Here is a 19337-nt window from a genome sequence, read left to right on the forward strand (position 1 = left end):
AAGTGCTCGCTGCGCTCCAAAGCCGCTCTAACAAGGACCTAATTTCCCAGTGAGGTCTTTGAGATGCTTCTTGCTGCTACTCCATTTAACAAGGCCCTGGTTCTCCGGTAGCGTGGAAGTTCACCAAATATTTCCCTTGGCAACTAATCCTCTGCAAATTTTCCCGAGCAAGCCAGCCAGATCCCTTCTGTCCGCCACCCCGCACGCCACCAGCCCCTGTCCTCACGCAGCCTGGCTGGCCTTCGGCTCCCAACCACGGGCTGGGGGTTTGCTGTCAGGCCCTGGGCGCAGCGCTGAGGGGCTGGGGACGCTGAGGAGAAATATTTAACTTCCAGTAATTAGTGCAGATTTTCACATGCCGGGTGGCAGCACTGCCGTTGCCCAGGTTACCGGTGCCACAAGCGCGGAGCGAGCCTGGCTTCATGGCATCTCCCCAACACAGCACCAGGCTGTCACGCTGACAGAGTCTCAACTTATTTTTCAAGTCCCACCTGAATTACCACTTCAGAATGTTCTTCTTAGTCCTTTTAACTGAGGGGGCCACACGGCATCCTGGGGAGCCGCTGGACATTGCACGGAGAGCTGGGTTCAGTGCGCGTGAGGGTTTATAGCATGAGAACAGAAACCAGGGCTCTTCTCCCCCCCAAACCCAGACACTTGTAGTGCCTTGATGCCTCCAGCCTCCCTCGCTGACCACGCTGCGCTCTCACTGGGGCAGAAATAATTCGCTTGTTTGGACTAAAACCCTTCCAGTAACAGGATTACTGTGCAAAGGAGATGTTGACACCTGTATTAAGCTGTGGGCTGTTATTTTGCGTTGCAGGGAGGAGCCATCTCCATTCTGACAGCTAGTGAGAGACCCAGTGAGTTTTCAGGCATGCTGTTAATCTCTCCTTTAGTGGTAGCCAGCCCAGAAGTCGCCACTCCCATCAAGGTAAGAGCAATCTCACGTTGCACTTAGTCACCTCGCTCTTGTGATGAAGGAAACGCGTTAAGACCTCTGGCCTTAAAATGCAAAACCCTGCTGAGGTCTGTGCCACCTGGATGCCAGGCAATACTTCTCTGCTAAGTAAGTGCCTCCCCCACAGTCCCACCTACTTTTCAGAGGGGAAGTGAATCCTGAACTCGTCCAGAAAAGCTTATTTAAACGAGTCAGATAACGATGCTACCTCGGGAGGTGGTAGCAGACTGTGCTTTCTTCACCACACCCTGTGGCAGCCCACACAGTGCCATCCTTTCCCTTCCTCTCCTACAGTTTTCTTCCTGACTCATACAGAGTCTGGTATAGTTGCAACACAGGCTGCTGGCTAAGTCAGGCCAGGGTTATTTTTGGCGTTTGGGGGATGACCAATTTCTAAACAAAACTAGTGCTCTTGAGTCCCAGGAATCCTTCATGAGCCTCAAAGGAAGCTTCCAGCTAAAGCATCACTGCCCCAGCAGCGTCCCGTTTGGACTGGTACTGTAGCTGGTGCTTGTCCAGCCCATCTCGTTCAGTTGGCATTTAGGCTTTACCCCCTCCCATTCACATCTCCCTTCCAGAGCTATTTCTGATCCAAATTTCACTGCCCAGTTTGTCCTTCCCTAGGGAGGCTCTGCAAGGCAACTGACCCTCAGCTCTCCCCTCCTGTCTTGATTTTTAAAAGAATAAACAACAATCCTAAAAGAAGCTGGAAGCAAAGGGAAGGACCAGCCAAGCCAGCAGGAAGAGTAGACCATCTCATTCCCACAGGACTCGTTCCTTTATCCTTTCTCCCTAGACTCTTCTCCTAGGGCTAGATTCTTGTTTTAGTCTACTTCTAAGCTATTTCTCTTGCTTTTTTTTCTTCTGAGAGAAAGGAAACAGATTGCCTCACTTTCCAGTATAATCCTGTCACCCTTCTGCTGTAGCCAAAGCCATCTACTGACCTCACAAATCGTTACAAGCACCAAAGGGTGCTTTTTAATCACCTCACTCTTCCACTGAAGGAAACGTGTTAAGACCTCTGGCCTTAAAATGCAAAACCCTGCTGAGATCTGCACCACCTGGATGCCAGGCAATATTTTCCTTCTAAGTTTCTCCCCCCCAGTCCCACCTACTTTTCAGAGGGGAAGTGAATCCTGAAGTCAGCCAGCCTGGGAAAACTTATTTAAATAGGAGTCAGAGCCCCAAAGCACGCTTTTAGGGGGCTGGGAGCTGATTCGTCCCAGGTGAGGCTAGACCTGATTCAGCATAAGGGTCCCGTCAGCACCAGTGCCCTTGTTTTTCTTACTTTGGAAAGGAAAAAAGAATAAATATTAAGAAAAAAAAACCAAACAGGGTCTGAATCTGAGAGACATTGTTAGCCTCCTGTTCCTAGTTCAGTCAAGGAAAATACAGAAGGATTTTCCTTCTTCTAGAGGTGCACCTTTGGCTAGATGCTAAACCACTTCTGACATAAGGAGTCGCCAGTTCTGTGGGAACGAGTAGTCTGGTTTCTCGCAGATCTCTACCAGATTGTTGCTTTATTTCAGTGTAGGAAATCCTAATCTCTAACTGAAGTATTTTGGAGGTGTTTATACAGGTTCTTTCCTACAGAATCTCTCGCATGCAGTAATACAAGTGCTCTTTCAAATCTATTGTTGCATCTCAATACTGATAAAAAATTAATTATTCCTGAAACATCTCTGCTCTGTCAAATTTAGCTGAAATCAGTCCTGGAGTTGAAAAGGTATTTGCAAGAGGAATGAGTGAAAACAGGCAGAGTATTCCTGATTAAACCACCTTTTCCCATAAAGCTGAGCTGAAAACACTTGTGTGCTTTTTTTTCCTCTGAGAGCCAAAAACCATTTCATTGGTGTTTGTGCCTCTGAGGCACAAAGGCTTTGGTTTTCCCTTGGAACTGGTACTCTTCTCGGCCCTGGGCCATTTCCCAAGGACCATTGCATTCATCCCTTTGCTGGGGAATTTTCCAGCTGAGCAAGAATTTACCTTGGCCTAAACAAATGAGGCTCAAGGCAACAATAACAGTGATCCAGATTACACACTGGGTCCTTCAGGCTGTCTTAGAAATACCTTCCCTTGCTTCTGAACCAGCCCCGGCAGCAGCAGAAACACAGTGCGTTTGCAGACTGTGTGCAGGAAAATAAAATTCTGCTCTGTGCAGAAACACGATTTCAGCAATGCCCTGTAGATCTTGTGTCCTGGCAGAAGCATCCAGTTGCGAATCCACTGGAGAGGAAGGGATCTTGCTGCCTTCCCCCTTTTCTTCTCAACTAATCTGGACAAAATTCAGCTCTGAATCTTCAATATTTCAGAGGATGCAAAGAGATGGGAGTCACATATGCTGGCAAAGAGCAGAGTAAGGGTAAAATAATATCTCCCACTACATGTCTGCTGCTGAATGCTGTGAAATCAGGTGGGCAGGACAGCCTCTTAGGAAATACTCCATAGTGATTAATCCTGCACTAACCTTCAGCCTGTTCCTTAAGGACTCAGTACACAATATTCTTTCATTTTTTGTGTTTTCCATTTTGCCTCTTGCTGATCTATTGCTTTGTAACCCAACTGGACATCATGTTGTTCCACTACCTGAGCGTGTCCCAGTCATTCAGCCTCAATCTGCACCCACCAACAGTGCAGAGGACTGCTTCTAAAGATAGAGTCAAACTGGGAGAAAGTACTGTATTAAAATCTCTTATTTTGGCTTTGCTCTGGTCTGTCTGGTTTAGCAGAGATGTTAGTCATCAAACAGATATGAGTTGGTTTGTTATCCAGGTACAGAGACATCGTATCTGATACACAGGTCAGACCGTATCCCTGATCTCCCCGATAACACTGTTCACTGCCCTCAACCAGACCTCGGGAGCTCACCACAGTGTCTCTTGCAGAGACTCTTCAGCGTAGTCAAGTGAGCCTGGCTAGCTTAACCAGTGCAAAGATGTGCCATAAGCTCATACTTGCATTGGTGTGGCTGTGTTACTTTACTAGCCTCACTCCAGAGACCTCAGCAGAAGTTAATTTTGCTGACACAGTGTCACAGTCAGTGAGGGGTCCATATCCCAACAGTGACACTGGCTGTAGCCACCCCAAAGCACAGACGTGTTTCCAAATCTGTGAGCCTTCACTGCTTTTCACTCTCAAACGACTTTGACCTCAGCCTTGTGTTCTTCTCTGATACCACAGTTACTCTGTCGTGTATCACCCGTGATTACACACCAGCAGAAACAGAAAACAGAGGTGACAGCCTACCTGCAGGTGTTGGCTGTGAACACGAAAGGGCCATAAACCAGATCTACAAACACTCATTGCATATTTTCTGATTTAATGGTGATCACTTAATTAAAGACAGCGATCAGCGATCAGAGCAGAACCCTGGTATCAGTGTGCTTGGGGCGCTGCTGGAGTGAGAGATGTTACCCTTGCCCCTGCCAGCGGGTCCGAGCCTGGGCTGCTGAATGCTGCTGGGTTTCATTCCCAGGAGACAAGTGAGCAACGGTTTGCTTTAGCCAGTGCATGCACATTTTGCTGTTTATTTACAGGTTCCCCAGAGAATATGCTTATGAAAAAGAGTGCAGCCTAGGCAACTGCTGCACGTTGCACCGAACATCACTTAGGCACTGCAGGCTGACATCAGAGCTGTGGCAGCAAGGAAAGGGCAGTAAAACAACAAACCCCGGCCCTTCCAAGGGCTGGAAATGGCTTTTCCTGTCAAAGTGCTTAACGTACAAGTTAACTTGAGAAAGAGAAAGAGGCAACGTACAGCGAAGTTGTGGTGTTCCTGTTGACGGGCAGCTGATGGCATTTCAGACTAGCACACCCACTCCCTGATCCTGGGAGCATTTAAACACTTTAAGACAAATGTGTTAAATATAGGACAGGTCTTTCTCCAGCCGCAGTTGACATATCTCAACTATTTAACCTCCCTGTTGATTCCCACCAGCTCAGGATTTGGCTCTCTGTGTTACCTCTCTTGCTCTAACTAGCTCTTCAGCTGTTTGCTTTCCTCTCCCACAGGTTTTTGCAGCAAAAGTGCTCAACTTTGTTCTCCCAAACCTGTCACTGGGGTCGATAGATCCAAATGCAATTTCCCGGAACAAGAAGGAGGTGAGAACCTTAATGCCATTTAAAGTCACTGCATAGTCAGTACCTTGTCCCAGTCCTGCCATTTCTCTTTAAGAAAAAAACCAAGTGTTTTGCTAAATCATGAGGGCAAGATCTATGCTGGTGTAAAAAGGTGAAACATATCTCAAGTCAGTGGAACTGACCGCACACAGCAGGAGACTGTGGGAAATCAGCTGTTTTCCCTCTGGGGGGCCTCTGGGTACAGGACAGAGCAGAGGCCTGTGCTGTGGTTGCGTGGGGAGGCACGTGGGAACCATGTGTCTGTGCTGCACCACCACCGCTTGTTGCAGTGGCAAAACCCAGCTCACACAGGTTACAAACCCGCTGCTAAAGTCCATTTCTCCAACCCTGCTCCTTGGCGTGAAACTGCACAAAACCCTACAGTCCTGGAGGTGGGTTCTGCTGCTTGCAAACCAGGATCATGTGCTGAATGCATTCCAGCAGAGGAAAAGAGCATGCTTGCCCCAAAAACCTCGCTCCAAGGTCTCCTGGATCACACGCTGGCCTTTCCAAACAAACGATGATTTCTTGCTGCGCCTGAGAACACCGAACCCAGCTGCGCTGAAGCAGCCACTGTAACACCCAGTTCCAGCTCCACCACGGCGACTGTGCCTGGAACTGTTCCAGGGTGAAGTTTTGGTAGTGTCACCATAGCTTGGGACTCTTCTCCCATTCATGCCCACTCCTAGTAGTAACTGTTGCTACCACTGGCAAAACCAGACGTCATTGCAACTGCTGCAACGACACTTAACGAGGGTTTTCCTTCTCACTCTTGTGGGAGGAGTGAAAGGAGGGAGGCAAGAACTGTAAGTGAATGAAGGTGCTTTGGCTGGACCCAGAACTTGGTGCATTTCAGAAATCAACTTGAATGATAGAAAGGAGCACCCAAGGGTCTCTCAAAAGAGAGCGCTTCGCTGCTGTAGTGGTCGGTTGTTCCTGTGCTCCCACATAAGCTCACTGACAGCTGCTGTAATTTTTCCTGCTGTTCATGCAGTGGTTCACATCTTAAGTAGAAGTTAATAAATTGCCTTCCTCTGGGGAGACAGCTCGACTGGCATTAGAGCTGAAGTTGAAAGCATCAGGAACAAAGCTGATGTCAAGCAATGCATTCAGCCTCGGCATATCCCACCTCTTTGACTCACCCAGTCAGTAAACTGGAAAGCAAAGTCTCCCAGGATAGCCTCAAGGCTTTCAGGGTCGTTTCTTGGCTCTGCCGAAGAGTTTTTTTGATCAGACAACTTTTAGTTGACTCATCTGTGACCAGAGCATAACATTTCACTGAGTTGGAGGTGGAAGGATTCAAGGAGCAGAGAAAAGGCAGACAGAATAGGTTCTAGGAAACTGTCAGGACTAGCATGGAGTGAGTTCTTGTGCAGCCACTGATGCACCATATGATATCTGTTCTTAAGGCTGCACAAAATATAGACTTGGGAAGAAGGCTGATTCCAGTCAAGCTATAGAAACCTGTTTTAATTTCATTCAGCTGCCATAACTTGTTGCATGTAATTCATAGAAAAGGTTTAAATTAGGCAATCAATTCACAAAATCACACAGAGGAAAGTTTTCACTTCTGCATTTGTATTTAGAGGCTAAAAGCAATCAGTGCTCTGGAGGAGGAGAGGAATTTGAGAGAGTCACCTGAAGAGTAAGCGTGGCTGGGACATGTGGGGCTTTGCTTCCACACTGATTGGGGCTGCAGCTGGTCCTTAAGGGTGGCAGTTTTAAATCCACCTCTGACAGCTGGAGCCTCTGCTGGAAGATGGTAACGCTGCACTAACTATCTTTACAGGAGAAAAGTGAGGATGTGAGGACAGCCTGAATAATAATGCATTTAGGAAAGTGTCAGTGAGCTCCCTTAAGTGGGAGCACAGTACTGAGTGAGCATTTCCATGGTGAGGTCATGGTAGGAATCACCACAGCAGCCACGGGACATAGTTTATAATAAATGCTATTGTGTTGTCTTTCTACCCAAATATTGGCTCCTGTTCCCTTTGCTCTATGATGCTCCAAGTCTCAAGAGTTTTGTTTTTCCTCTGCCCTGTCCATGGAGCAAGGGAAAGCCTTTTGCAGTGGATAAAACCGTAGGTCTGCTCCGTTAGAGTCCGCAGATAATGGAGCAGTCCTCAAAATGAGACAACAAAGCCCTCCTGGCTGTGCTGCCTGCACACCTGCACATGCAGCTGGCATGGCAGCTGTGGATTGTGATGTAAAGTGCTTTCCTGACCAGCCTCAAACTGCAGGATCTGAGGCTCCAGGCACTGACTGAAGCCAACACAGCATCTCGGTCCTCTGGCTGTCTCGAACACACACTCCACCCTCCTCTTGGACTCAAGACGGGCAGCCTCAAAGCACACAATGTGCTGGAAACATCCATTATTTATATGTTAAACACATTCTCCTGCCAGACCAACTTTCTATTCTCTAGAAATATTTTTGGGACTCGATCCAAGAATTTCCTGATGCGATTGTGTTCCCAGCAGGCTGTCCTCGGGGCGGAGGGACTGAGGCGCAGGATGGCATGGAGATGTTTGCTATGGCAAATGCAAGAGACACAAAAGTGAGCAAGAAGCAACCTTAAACCCCCAGTCCTGTTATTCCAAGGGAGAATTACATCACAGGGGTGGGCACCCCTTCACCCCACTAAGCTTTGTTCGCAGCCGTTGATTTCGGTGGAATTTTAGACTTGTTCCTGCAGAGTCCACATAGGATGAGGCTGCAATTACCTTAGAATTAATGTATTGCTCTGCAAAACGCAAAGGGAAGTTGGAGATGTCTAAGCAGGGGAATGGAGTGCAGCAGGAGCCCTGATGGTTCTTCTGTCCTAGAACTACATCAAGAGAAACAAGAGCAGTTGTGAGGCCTCTGCAGGGCCGTTGCTGGAGCGTGGCTGAAGGCAGCCGCAGGCTCCCGGGGTCACCCTGACCCGCTCGCACTCGCTGGCTCGGAGCCAGTGGGAGCTCTGAGCTTGCAGGATTTGCAGTTTGTAGCTGGAGGAGTATAAAAGCCGTTCCCTGTCTTTTCCCTCTTTCCCCAGCGAGCTGCTGCTTTGCACTCACCCCATCCACTGACCGTTAACTCTGACAGAGATTCCTGTTCATTGACTGGGAACAGGCTAGTCCCCCCGCAGGCCTGATTGATCTGGCTTGGGATTGGGTTATTATTTTTTCCCCTCTCACCATCTACACAAAAATATTTGTTGGCTGCTCAGTAGCTCAAAAATCCCTGTTCTGTCAGAAAAGAACAGGAGAAAGAAAGAAACCCATTAGGTCATTCTCTTAGCATTTATGGGGCGGGGGGGGGGGGCAGCTCACATGAATTCATCAACATTGTTTTACTCCATGGTAAGAGAATTTCTGTCAATCCATCCACCCACCCCTTCTGATTCCCTCCTCTGCAAAGTCCTTAATTTGTTGCCTTCAATTAAAAAAAACCCTACAAAATAAAAGAAGCCCATCTCAGAACTGCGCCGCTTTAGCACAGTGCTGTGACATAGACCCAGACAAGTAACTCCCAGATGAGGCTGAGGCCAGTTGCAGAGTAGCCAGTGCAACACAGTGGTTTTGCTCAGAATGCTGGTGAAAAGCCAACACGTTTGGCTGAAAGTATCAGAGTACACCCAGCTGTCAACGGGAGCTAGAAACACCACCCCGGGCACTGGTGTGCGGGAAGTCAAAGCGGAACTTTTTCCATGAGCACGTTCACGAGAGGCTGCTTCTTGGGAAACACAAGCAGCTTCCTGCCCTTGCGAAGCTTGCAGAGGAGGGAAGGTATGGCAGGCAGGCAGGCTGAGTGGTGCAGGGGATGGAGGATGTGGGTGGAGGTTTCTGCACCAACGAACTGGTTGGCACTGGGAGGGTCCGTGTGGAGCCCAAGGACCGTATGCTGTTCAGCCTCTCTGCTTCCTGGAGCCTTTAGCAGCAGCAGAGGATGCTCAGCGTGTCTGAAGAATGGATTCTTTTACCTTAACCACAAGCTCAGGTCTGCAGTGGCCTCTTACAGTGTTTTCCAACCCCCCCCACATGCATGGGCACTTGCTTCTTTGAAAGGGAGGTACTATGCATGAGATCCTAGTATGTGGTGAGAGATCGCTACCTGTCGCCCTGCCAGAAACTGCCCCTCGCTTCAGAGTAGCCATGAGGCCAAAACACAGCGATGGGCTTAAACAAATACTAGAAAAATCTGCTGCACCCAAGGGTCCTACAACTTACATTTCTTTGGTCCAACTCCAGCACAAACTAGGGTAGCTCTACAGCTGTCACTGCCTGGACCACCCTCAGCGCTGCGGGCTGGGCCTGCAGGGTGCCAGCCCCTAATAGTCCCAAATTCCCACCCACCCCTTCCCCTTGCTGCACTTGGGTTCAAGCAGCAGGAGATGGTGGGGACTGGAAGCAAGAAGGTGCCAGGGAAAGACTTGTGAGCACCAGCATGCCTTGCTGCCAGCAACGTCTTCCAGTGCTTCGTGCTCCAACATACTTGAGATGACGAGGAGGGAAGTGGCTTTACACCCTCTGGCAAATGAGTGCCCAGCCGGGAAAGTCCGTGTCCCGCCCCTGAACCGTGTAGTGCCCTTCTGTCACCCTGATATTCTCATCTCACAGGGAGATGAATGCAGAATCCACCTCAAAGCCTTCCTGGCTTCTCCGCAGGGACAGGCAGCCCCCTCCGTCCTGTGCCTACACATGGGCCACCTGCCACCCGTCCCCTCAGGCCAGGCGTGTGCCACAGCAGGAGGGCCTCAAGGAGGATTTGAACAGACCCCACCGCCTGCGAGGAGAGAAGGAGACTCTTTTTGGCTAACCTATAAATAACCATCATTTCTATAAACATCTGCCAGCGTTGGGAGAAACTGGAGGCTGCGCCAGAGACCAACCCCTAATCAAAGCATTCTGGCAAATATTGAGCTGGCAGGGGCTGTGTGGGCCGCCTCCACGTACAGTATACAAATATTTACTGTAGATTTGCCTGCTGCGGTAACTACTCGTTCCTAGCAACTTTCTGCACCAGCAGAAACATTTTTATCCTCTCACAGTCTGGCTGAGCAAGTTGTTGACTTTTTTTTTTTTTTTCCTCATCATTTGCTGCCTCAGCTGTGCACATTTTGTACCCAGAGAGGAGGACTCAGCTTTTCAGTCGGATGTGATGATTGTCTGTAGGGGTAGGTCATGGTTTTCATCCCCAGGAAAAGAAGGTGAAGAAGAATGACATCGGAGCCCTCAGCAGAGATGGGAAGGACCCAGAGAACATCAACTTTCAAGCAATGCAGTCTGAAGAACCCTCTGCAGAAGAGGTGTCATGTTTGAGTGACAGAAGGACATGACAGAGGAGAAAAACGCAGGCAGATGCCCCCACCGAAACAGTCTCTGTCTGACACTGGTTGTTTGCCTGCAGAAAGAGTTTTGGCTTGAATATTTTCTACATGCAGCAGGGAGCAAGCCAGGTGGGGTGAGCAGTTCTGGGCAGGCACAGGAGAGCCCTCGACCCGAGTCTGAGAGCAGGAAACGACTGCGCAGGCCAAGGGAAGAGACTCCTCACTGCCAGGCTGATTTGCTTTGACTTTCCTGCATGAAATATTGCTAACCTTAAATTACCTTTCTCCCTGCCAGATGGAGTCTTACACATCTGATCCCTTGGTTTACCATGGCGGCATGAAGGTGTCCTTCGTCATCCAGCTGATGAACGCCATTGCCAGAATCGAGCGAGCTCTGCCCAAGCTGACTTTGCCCATCCTGGTGCTACACGGCTCTTCTGACAAGCTCTGCGACATCAAAGGGTCATATTTACTGATGGACACAGTGCAGAGTCAGGACAAAACGCTCAAGGTCATCTTGCTTTCTTGATTTTTAGGGTATTATCCTGTCAGTGGTTGCCTGAGCATGAGTGGCTGTGAGGGGGGAGCCTGCTGCGCTCCGCAGAGGTGAGAATGAGCAGGTCACAGCTCCGTTCCCCGGGAGGTGGCCCCGGTGCAGCCCTCCCTGGGCACAGCGTGGTGGCCTCTCACCAGTTGCAACCAGTCTCAAGCCCTGACCCAGCAGTGGCTGTGTACCTGGGGGGTCTCGTGGGCAGGATGTAGCAGTAGGGGGAGGCTCAGAAGCAGGTAAAGTGCTGACCCCCCAAAAGCTCTTCTGGACAACGCCAACTGCGTGAGCACCAACCTTATCTCCTGCCCCAGCACGTAAAGATAGAGGGAGGGCCCTTCCAAATCACCCCACAGCAGAAGCCACTTCACATCTGCTCATTTCAAGAGAGCCACAGCCGATTAACCAATTGTTAGCACATGAATGAGCCTGAAAGAGAGACAAGGAAACCAGGGGAAAGCTTTGGTCATTGGAAAAATAACTGGATAGTTTGGGCGTAAAAGGACTAGAATTGCACAAGGCATGATGGGAACATCCCCCATTGTCCTTTAAACTCCAAGGGCATGATAAGTATTTCCTCTTCCTTAGTAGGGTAAGAAGCAAGAAATAGCTGGTGCTGGGACACAGTTATCTTCCCAAAGGGCAGCAGGGTGCCAAGCTGCAATGCCAGTGCCTTCCTGCTTCTGCCACTGGCATCTCTCTGATTTCATAACCTGCCACATCTAGGACAGAAGCCTGACAAGGTGTGGGCAGGACGTGTTGGACCTGTGGGTGTTGACAAGAGGGGACTGAAGACTGGTTTGTTCATGCAGATTTTTTTTTCCCTGTGCTAATCTCCGCTCTCTCCCTGGTTGCAGGTGTATGAGGAAGCCTATCATGCCCTCCACAAAGAGCTGCCTGAGGTCTCTACCTCTGTCTTCACAGAAATACTGACGTGGATTGGCCAGAAGGTCTCAGCAGCTGGGGAAACCAGCCATACTTAAGAGCAATTGGTTTTGCAGCTCTTACTGGGGTTTTCTGGGAATAGATGCTTTTCTTAATAGAAGTCTCTCTGAAAAAGATAAGGGAAGGTGGGGGGAGAGGCACAGGGTGGGGCATTTTGCATTTGCTGATGTAAACGACCATTGCTCTACTCTGGAGAAGAATTGGTGGCTGTGGGAGCAGCCTCAAAGCTTTCCAGAGCGGGTGACTGGACTGAAATGCCCCCACCCGCCAAACCTCCCCCACCACCCCCCTTCTCTGCTTGCGCTGGGGTGACAGGGGTGTATTTATACTGCAATAATTTTTGGTATGTTAAAGAAGTCAGTATCTTCCACTTCATGGTTCTGATTCCAGGTGTGTACAGGCCCTTCCCTGTCCCCACCATCCAGTACCTTAGAAGCCCTGGTCCTTGAGAGGAGAGCAGTGAGGACGGTGCTGGGTAACGAGGAGGCTAAAGACGGAGCTGAGAGCTCCCTGGAGGTGAGAGGCTGGTTTCCACGGCCAGAGCCCTCTGGATACGGCCCTTTTCAAACAGAACCAGGGGAGAGCATAAAGGCAGCCTCCCCCCGGCCCTGCACAGCCTCCCTGAGTTTGCACTCGGCCAAAGGGGGTTGAACAGCTCTTTAGTTTTCATCATCAGAGCACGATCCCAGTGGGGAGAGGACGAATGTGGAATCAAACCCACTTAGCACATTCAAGACCCATGCTTCTCCCAGTGCCAAACCTTGTCTCTTCTGTAAAATGAACTATTATGTAAATATTCCTAGGGGCTGCTTTTTTTCCTCCCCCCGCCCCCCCGTTTTTTTATTCTTTTGGAATTAATAATTTGCTCTACTGAAAACTGGAAAAGCAAAGTCAAAGTTATAAGAGAAAATAATATAATATATGATGTATATAGATGTGGCTGGGAGCTGGGAAGAAATGGGAGGAGAGTCTAAAGAAGGGGTTAATTGTTCTTTCTCCTGGCAAGGAATCATGTTGTCCTACTGGGATCCAGTCCTCTCACCACAACTTCACAGTCATAATCTGTTGTTTTCCTTCATCAGTTGGATAATGTCCTGAAAATAATGCTAGAGAGAAGCACAGAGCATCTGGTGGGTGGGGATTAGCTGTGGGTGTCCTCATGGTCCACCGGGTTAGCAGGAGCCCCACAGCGTGGGCAGAGATCCCGGCCCAGCTGCCCCCGGGGCTCCGGAGGAGCAGGAGAGCCAGGAGCCGAGGGCCAGGCTCAGCCCCCTGGGCAGAGACCGGGGGGCACCCCGCCACCCAGCACCCGCCCCGCTGCACCGGGGTGCAGCCAAGCCGGGCCTGGAGCCGTCGGCTCTGGCAGCAGCGGGGTGGAAGCAAAGGCTCTGGAGGCGACGTGGGGCAGGAGCCGTGCAGTGAGCACCGCCTGGCTCTGGGGGCACCTTGTGACCTGCTGGGGTTTAACTGCGCCTCTCCCTCCAGTTCTGCAAGCCCCCCGCGAGCGTCGCACTGAGAGCGGGGCAGCGCCCGCGGGGCCAGAGCAGCCCCAGGGCTGGATCCCACCTGGCCAGTCGGGGGGTCACCCACCTCTCCTCCCTTCAGAACCAGTTCTGGCAAGATTCCGGACCGGGGCCTCTGTGCAATAACCCTCAGAATCTGGGCTCGGTCTGCTCGGCTGAAGGATGTGTAGACGCAGGTGGTGGCCTTGTGACTCCTGAAGGGGTCAGGAAAGCTCTTTTGTACAGGTTGATCCAGGCACTTTCACACTTTGTATTTTCTTGCCTCTGAAGAGAGGAACGTGCTGTCATTCTCCAGCAACACCAGCTTTGGATTCAAATACAACTCCAGTGCAATCAGCTGTGCTCACCAGCCCCTGCTAAACCTCTGGTGACACTTGCTGTGGGAAGGAGGCGACGCACAGGCCCTGCTCTGCATCATCCAGCAGCCTGCCTTGCTGCAACTTCTCCCTGAGCAAGATCCCTCCTTGCCACATGCTGCTGGGGAAAGACAGCAAGAGAAACACTACAGTGGTGAAAAACCTCACCTTCTGCTTCAGCTGGAAGGGGAGTCAAGTAGGCGTGTTCCAGTGGTGACAGACGTTGCGGGGGCAGGAGCAAGATGATAAGGATGGGATTTTTGAAAGCACTTTTCCCGAGGAAGTCAGGAGTTAATCAGGGCTCACATTCCTTACGTCCTTTCCCAAATTGACAAGCACTTTGTGGGGGTACGTGACCCTCCAGCAGGAAGGTCAGAGCCCGTCTGCTCCCTCCAACCCGGCTTCAGGCAGAGGAAGGTCCATGGTCAGTGCCTTTCCTCAAATGTGTCCTTTCACCCCAGAAACCTCTGCAGCCCAGCAGAAATAAAAGGAAACCAGTTACATTGATCCAGGGGAGTCCTGTCCCTCTGCCTAGCTAAGCTCAGCAGTGGCACGTGGCCTGGGGAAGCTCTATTTGCAAATCAGGTTAACAAACAAAAAGTTGAAAGAACAACAGCAACAAAACAACCTGAATAAGCCCCAAGCCCTGGCACAGCAGTTTATTGCCACCCGCAGCCAGTTTTCTGAAGAGTTACCTTCTGAGGAAAGGAACACAGGGAAACCTGCCCAAAAAGAGCCCCAAAGGCTGCGGCAGCACCCGCCTGCAGGCCGGCTGCTGAGCCCTGGGCAGGTGGGGAAACGGGCGCAGAGGGAGGGAGCAGGGGCAGGGGCAGGGGCAGCTCAGCCCCGGTCACTCGAGCTGCCGATTCCCACCAGCTGCAGCCCAGCGCGCAGCTCAGCTCTCGCTGCTGTTGCTGATCCCTTACTCTGCCCGTAAGCTACTTTACACTGACCCAGTTAGGTTTCACCGCGCCCCGGAGGAATTCTTCCTTCGCTGCCCAGATTAGCCCTGAGCAGAGCCGCTGCCGAGGGAAACGTAATACAACTGTGGTTGGAAGCGGCAGGTACCGTCTGCAGGGAGCACAGCCGGCCACGCCAGGGACTGCTCCGCGACCGAGCAACAGCGACGTGTAAGCACTGCACATCCCACCACCTGCAGCCCTGAGGCCGCCCCCCACCGCCTAACCCTCCGCATTTTCTGTTTAGCCTCTTCTTTTTATATCACTCACCTCAGCACTGCCAGCACAAACCCGCTGAGAGCACATTTACTTTTCCAAGTGATTTCCGAGCTTGTCTCTCTTGTTGTGTTCCAGTTCAATAAAATACACTTATATATATATACATATATAAAAACATATATACATACACATGTATTTTCAGTGGGAAAAACCATATACAAGTTTAGGATTCTTAAAGGAATACAATGTATATTGCAACTAATAATAAAGTTATGTTTTCTGAACAGAGCGGGTTTGGGGGCATCACTGGTGAGCGCCGTCCCTCCGAGGGTGAGATGGGAAAGGTGAGGAGGTATTAAATTGCCGTGCAGCTTGTGGAGGGGGGGCTGCAGCCCCTTGGTGCTGCCAGGGTGCTGCTGTGGATGGTGTCAGCTCCCCAGCCGCTGCGGACCGGGGGGAGGCCTAAGGTTCCCTTTCTGCTTCCAGCTCAGCTTTTTGGAAAGCCCTGAAATCCGCAGCCTCAGGCCAGTATCTGCTGTAGCCCAGAGCAGTGCAATTAAAAAATCAGCTTGGGGCAGTGCAGGTGTAAGATGTCTTTATGGTTTACTCTGACCCAGCAGGGCGCTCTGTCTGGGTAATCCCAAGGACAGCCGGCTCTACCCTCCCCACAGTCAAAGCCTGCTTTTTAAAAATTGTAACTGAGGTGCTAACTTTACAAAAAAAAACACAGGGAAAAAAAAAATATTCCTTGACCCAAGTGCTTCCCAGCAGCAGCCTGGAGCCGGTGAGGAGCCCGCAGTACCAGGGGAGCTCAGCCCGCTTTCGGACCGGGTTCCCACGCTCTTACAAGCCCGTTAGGACCCGAGCTGGCCCCGAGCTGCACCCGACCCGCACAGGAGGCAGCTGCGCCGCCGCCGGGAGCCGCGGCCCCTCACATCCCACCTTCTGCCCGCAGCTGTGAGTACGGGGAGGGCCGGGGGTGGGTTTGCAGCTCTCGGAGCTGCCCCCGACTCGCCCAGGCCCAGCGCTCCGCGGTCGGGGGGGCCCCACGCGGCAGAACTGTCCCCTCCTGCCCCCCTCGTCGGGACAAGCCGCTGCCTTTGCCAGGGCTCCCCACCCCAAATCGGGGACAAGCTGCTGCAGCGGGGCAGGGGTGGGGCGGCAGGTCCATCCCTGCGCCGCACCGGGCCCAACCTGCAGCCCCCAGCCGCTCCAGGAGAACGCTCCCCCCGGGGCTGCGCGGCGGCTCACCCCCCCGCCGGCTCAGGGGCTCCGGCCCGGGACCTGCTGCGGGTCAGCGCCGCGGGGGTAAGGGACATCGTTAGTGACAAGATTTGCTGTAACACCAGCGAGTCCCCGGCTCTTGCCCTGGTGTTTGAGCAGCTCATGAAGCTCCTCGCAGCCCTGAGGGCCGCTGCAGGGCGCAGACCCCGCGCCGGGGAGGGAGGGAAGGTCCCCCCCAGCAGCCGTGCCGGGGGGCAGTTTGCCCGCTGTCACCACCCGGTGCCCGGCGAGCTGTCCCAGCCAGAGGTGGCCCGTCTGTTTTTAGCCTGTGCTTCTAGTCTGATCCTGCCAGCCTGCGGGAACCGGGGAGCTTTTTGCCGCTTTCTCTTCCCCAGCCCGCGCTCGTGTCACCCAACGCTGGCGCTGGGGGTTGGCGCAAGGTGGGGACCAGCTGATGGTGAAGCAGGAGGCAGAGCAGTGCTGGGGGGTGGGGGGAAAGGGAGCTCCTCTCCAGCCACCCTGCAGGGACAGGCAGTCCCCTCCACCGCGGGGACGCGGGACGAGATGTCGCACCCAGCCAGGGACCGCACCTCTGTCACACGTCTGGGACCACGCAGCCCATGACCTGGGCCAGGCTCAGGCACCAGAAAAGAGCCGAATGCTGCAGCTCCAGGGAGCAGTGAGGAGTTTTAACTCAGAAGATCTGCTCAGCACACAAACCGGCTGCGCTTCGGTTGCGTTTGCCACCAGGAAAGGGTTCAGTGGGGGGTTCACAGCCCCTCGGAGCTGTGATTCACTCCAGAGCTGCTGGTGGGTTGAGCAGGGACTCGCAGCTCTTGTCGGGCACCCGCAGCCTCGGGCACTTCTCCATCTCAGGGAAAGAGGGACGGAGCTGAGGGGGTGGCTCAGGTGCGTCAGAGACCACCAGCCTGCCCGCCTGCTGCCGCCGCTCCCGCTCTGGCCAGGCTCTCCAACGTGGGGTTACTTGGAGCAGCCATTTGCTCCTCTCTCCACACGCGAGCACGTCACCTCCTCTGCGCGCAGAAACAGGGCAACGCTCTCCAGCTCCATCAGGCTGCGGTGCTCCTTCTCCATCCGACGGGGAAGCTGCTGGTGTGGAGCTACCACTCACCTTCCTGCTGCTCTCCCAACAACCGACTCATTGAACCAAACAGCCACATCTGCGAGCAAACACTGCAGAGCCCACACCTCCCAGTAACCAAACACCCGGCCCTCCTGGAGCACCACACCTCCGGAGGGAGGGACACAGCATTAATTTGCCTTCTCTCCGGAATAAACTCTTCAGTGTATGGAAACATTCCAGGAATTCAGATGAAAAACAATTCCTAAGAGGTCAATTAAGAGTTTGGATGGATCGCGTGGTATGTGCGGATGCCTAACTAGAGGAAACTTGGCAAAGAGCTTTCTTTGGCTCTGCTTGGCCCTGGGGGGAGCCGAGGGGAGGGCAAGATGTCCAGCACAGAAACCACTTGTCTTGTAAGAAATCACGCAGAGATGAGAACAGCAGAGTCAAAGCAACGGCAGCTCAGGCACAAAGGACGAGCGGTACCTTCCCCGCATCAGTTCATGATGAAAACCAAGCAAGCCCCTGCCAGACCATGCCATGAGGCAGAGCCCCAGGAAACGCAGAGCTTTCCAGCCTTCCCGGGGTCAGCTGCCTTTGTATCAGAATCACGCATTCGTTGAGATGAAAAACCACAAAATGGCAGCACCAGCAAAGCTCTCCCCAGGCCAGCACAGGGAACCCTGGAACAGGAGATATCCACACGCTAAAAATAAACAACTCCCATCCAGAGAACAAAGAAAAATAATCTGTTTTTCCCTCATGCTGGTCTGCAGGGTCAGCTCCGTGCTGCAGCGACAGCGAGAAGCCGCCTGCCCACGGCCCAGGACAGAGCCCTCGTGTTCGCCCGATCCAAAGCCCCGACGGCACTAAGCTGCCAGGGCTCACCCCGCGCCCTTTCAACACCAAACCCTCTCGTCCTGTGCCAAGCGGATGTACAACCCCTGCTGCAGCTGCTCTGCACCAAAACCCAGCCCGGGGGCACTTGTGTGACTCCTGGATCCCCCGCAAATGCCGACCCTCGCACGCACGACCGATCCTCCCCGTTACCGCTGTGCTGAGCACTGCAGCTGGCAGAGCAAGAGAAGTACCTGCCCCTCGTGCTTTCAGACCTGGACGACTCCTGTTTAATCACAGGCATGATTGGAAAAGGTCACGTAAAGTCAGGAAACCAGCGATCCCATCTCCGCCAGCCCCGCGGAGGGAAGGAGCCGGCGCCCCAGGAGCAGCGTGGCCGCAGCCAGCGCCTGGCGAGGCTGCGCCCGACAGCACTCGGACCGGAGACACAGCACGGCAGGAAAAGCTTTCTGGACAACTTGCCTGAACCATTTTCAGCTTCTCAATGAGAGCCTTTGGGAAAGGGAAGGAGATTGAACTTGCCGCCAACAAACTTGTTTTAAAACTTGTGGATAAAAAGTTCAGTTTTAGAGCCAGAGAGGAGGGGGGTGGAAGGAGCTCTAGAGAGCAGATTGCTGGCTCCCGTTATGGAAGCAAGCTTAATAAAATTCATAGAAATATTGGTGGTTCTGCTATGCTGTGCCAAGAATGTGTTAGAATAAAACCTTCTGAGCAGAAGGGAGAGATAGAATGTCATCTTAGCCTTGATATGAAAGATCAGCCTTCATCTCCTAAAGCGTATCTCAAGGAACGGCAACTAACACATTTCCTCGCCTTCCCCCCGGCGCCGGGCTCCGCACAGCCGCGCCTGCACCTCCTCACTGCCACAGCCCCGTACCAACGGACGAGCCACCCCACAGAGACGTGATCAGGTAAGAGAAGAGAGAGGGAGACATTCTTTCTCACGGGGTTTTCACGACACAGACCAGCTCAGTGTCCTCCACGGGAAGCCGACCCCACCCTGCCCTGAGCCCGCTCCCCTCACCGCCCTCACCCACCAACCACAGCCCCAGCCCCAGCCCTGGCTTTGCCGCAGCAGCGAACAGAGCCGGGAGCAGAACGGGCCCACTGGCAGGGAGCTGCAGTCAGGAGGGAGCAGATCTCACTTTCCAGTCCTGCTCTCCTTCCCCTCGAGCTTGCTCTGCCAGTAACGGGAGGAGGGAGAGGAAAGCTTTCTCAGAGCTTATTTTGGGAA

At 52.5% G+C, this 19337-nt stretch overlaps 1 protein-coding gene across 5 annotated transcripts in view; it reads left to right on the plus strand.

Annotated features, from left to right (window-relative positions):
- MGLL (monoglyceride lipase) overlaps window positions 1–15221 on the plus strand; it is a 116914-nt gene extending 101693 nt beyond the window's left edge. For all 5 annotated transcript variants that reach the window (XM_074914690.1, XM_074914691.1, XM_074914693.1 and 2 more), the window contains 4 exons: window positions 824–934; window positions 4973–5062; window positions 10684–10899; window positions 11793–15221. In XM_074914690.1, coding sequence (XP_074770791.1) covers window positions 824–934; window positions 4973–5062; window positions 10684–10899; window positions 11793–11918 — 543 coding nt within the window. In that variant the 3' untranslated portion in view covers window positions 11919–15221. The remainder of the gene's footprint in view (window positions 1–823; window positions 935–4972; window positions 5063–10683; window positions 10900–11792) is intronic.
- The last annotated feature ends 4116 nt before the right edge of the window (window positions 15222–19337 follow it).

The sequence above is a fragment of the Athene noctua genome, chromosome 10 (genome assembly GCF_965140245.1).
Source record: "Athene noctua chromosome 10, bAthNoc1.hap1.1, whole genome shotgun sequence".
Lineage (NCBI taxonomy): Eukaryota > Metazoa > Chordata > Aves > Strigiformes > Strigidae > Athene > Athene noctua.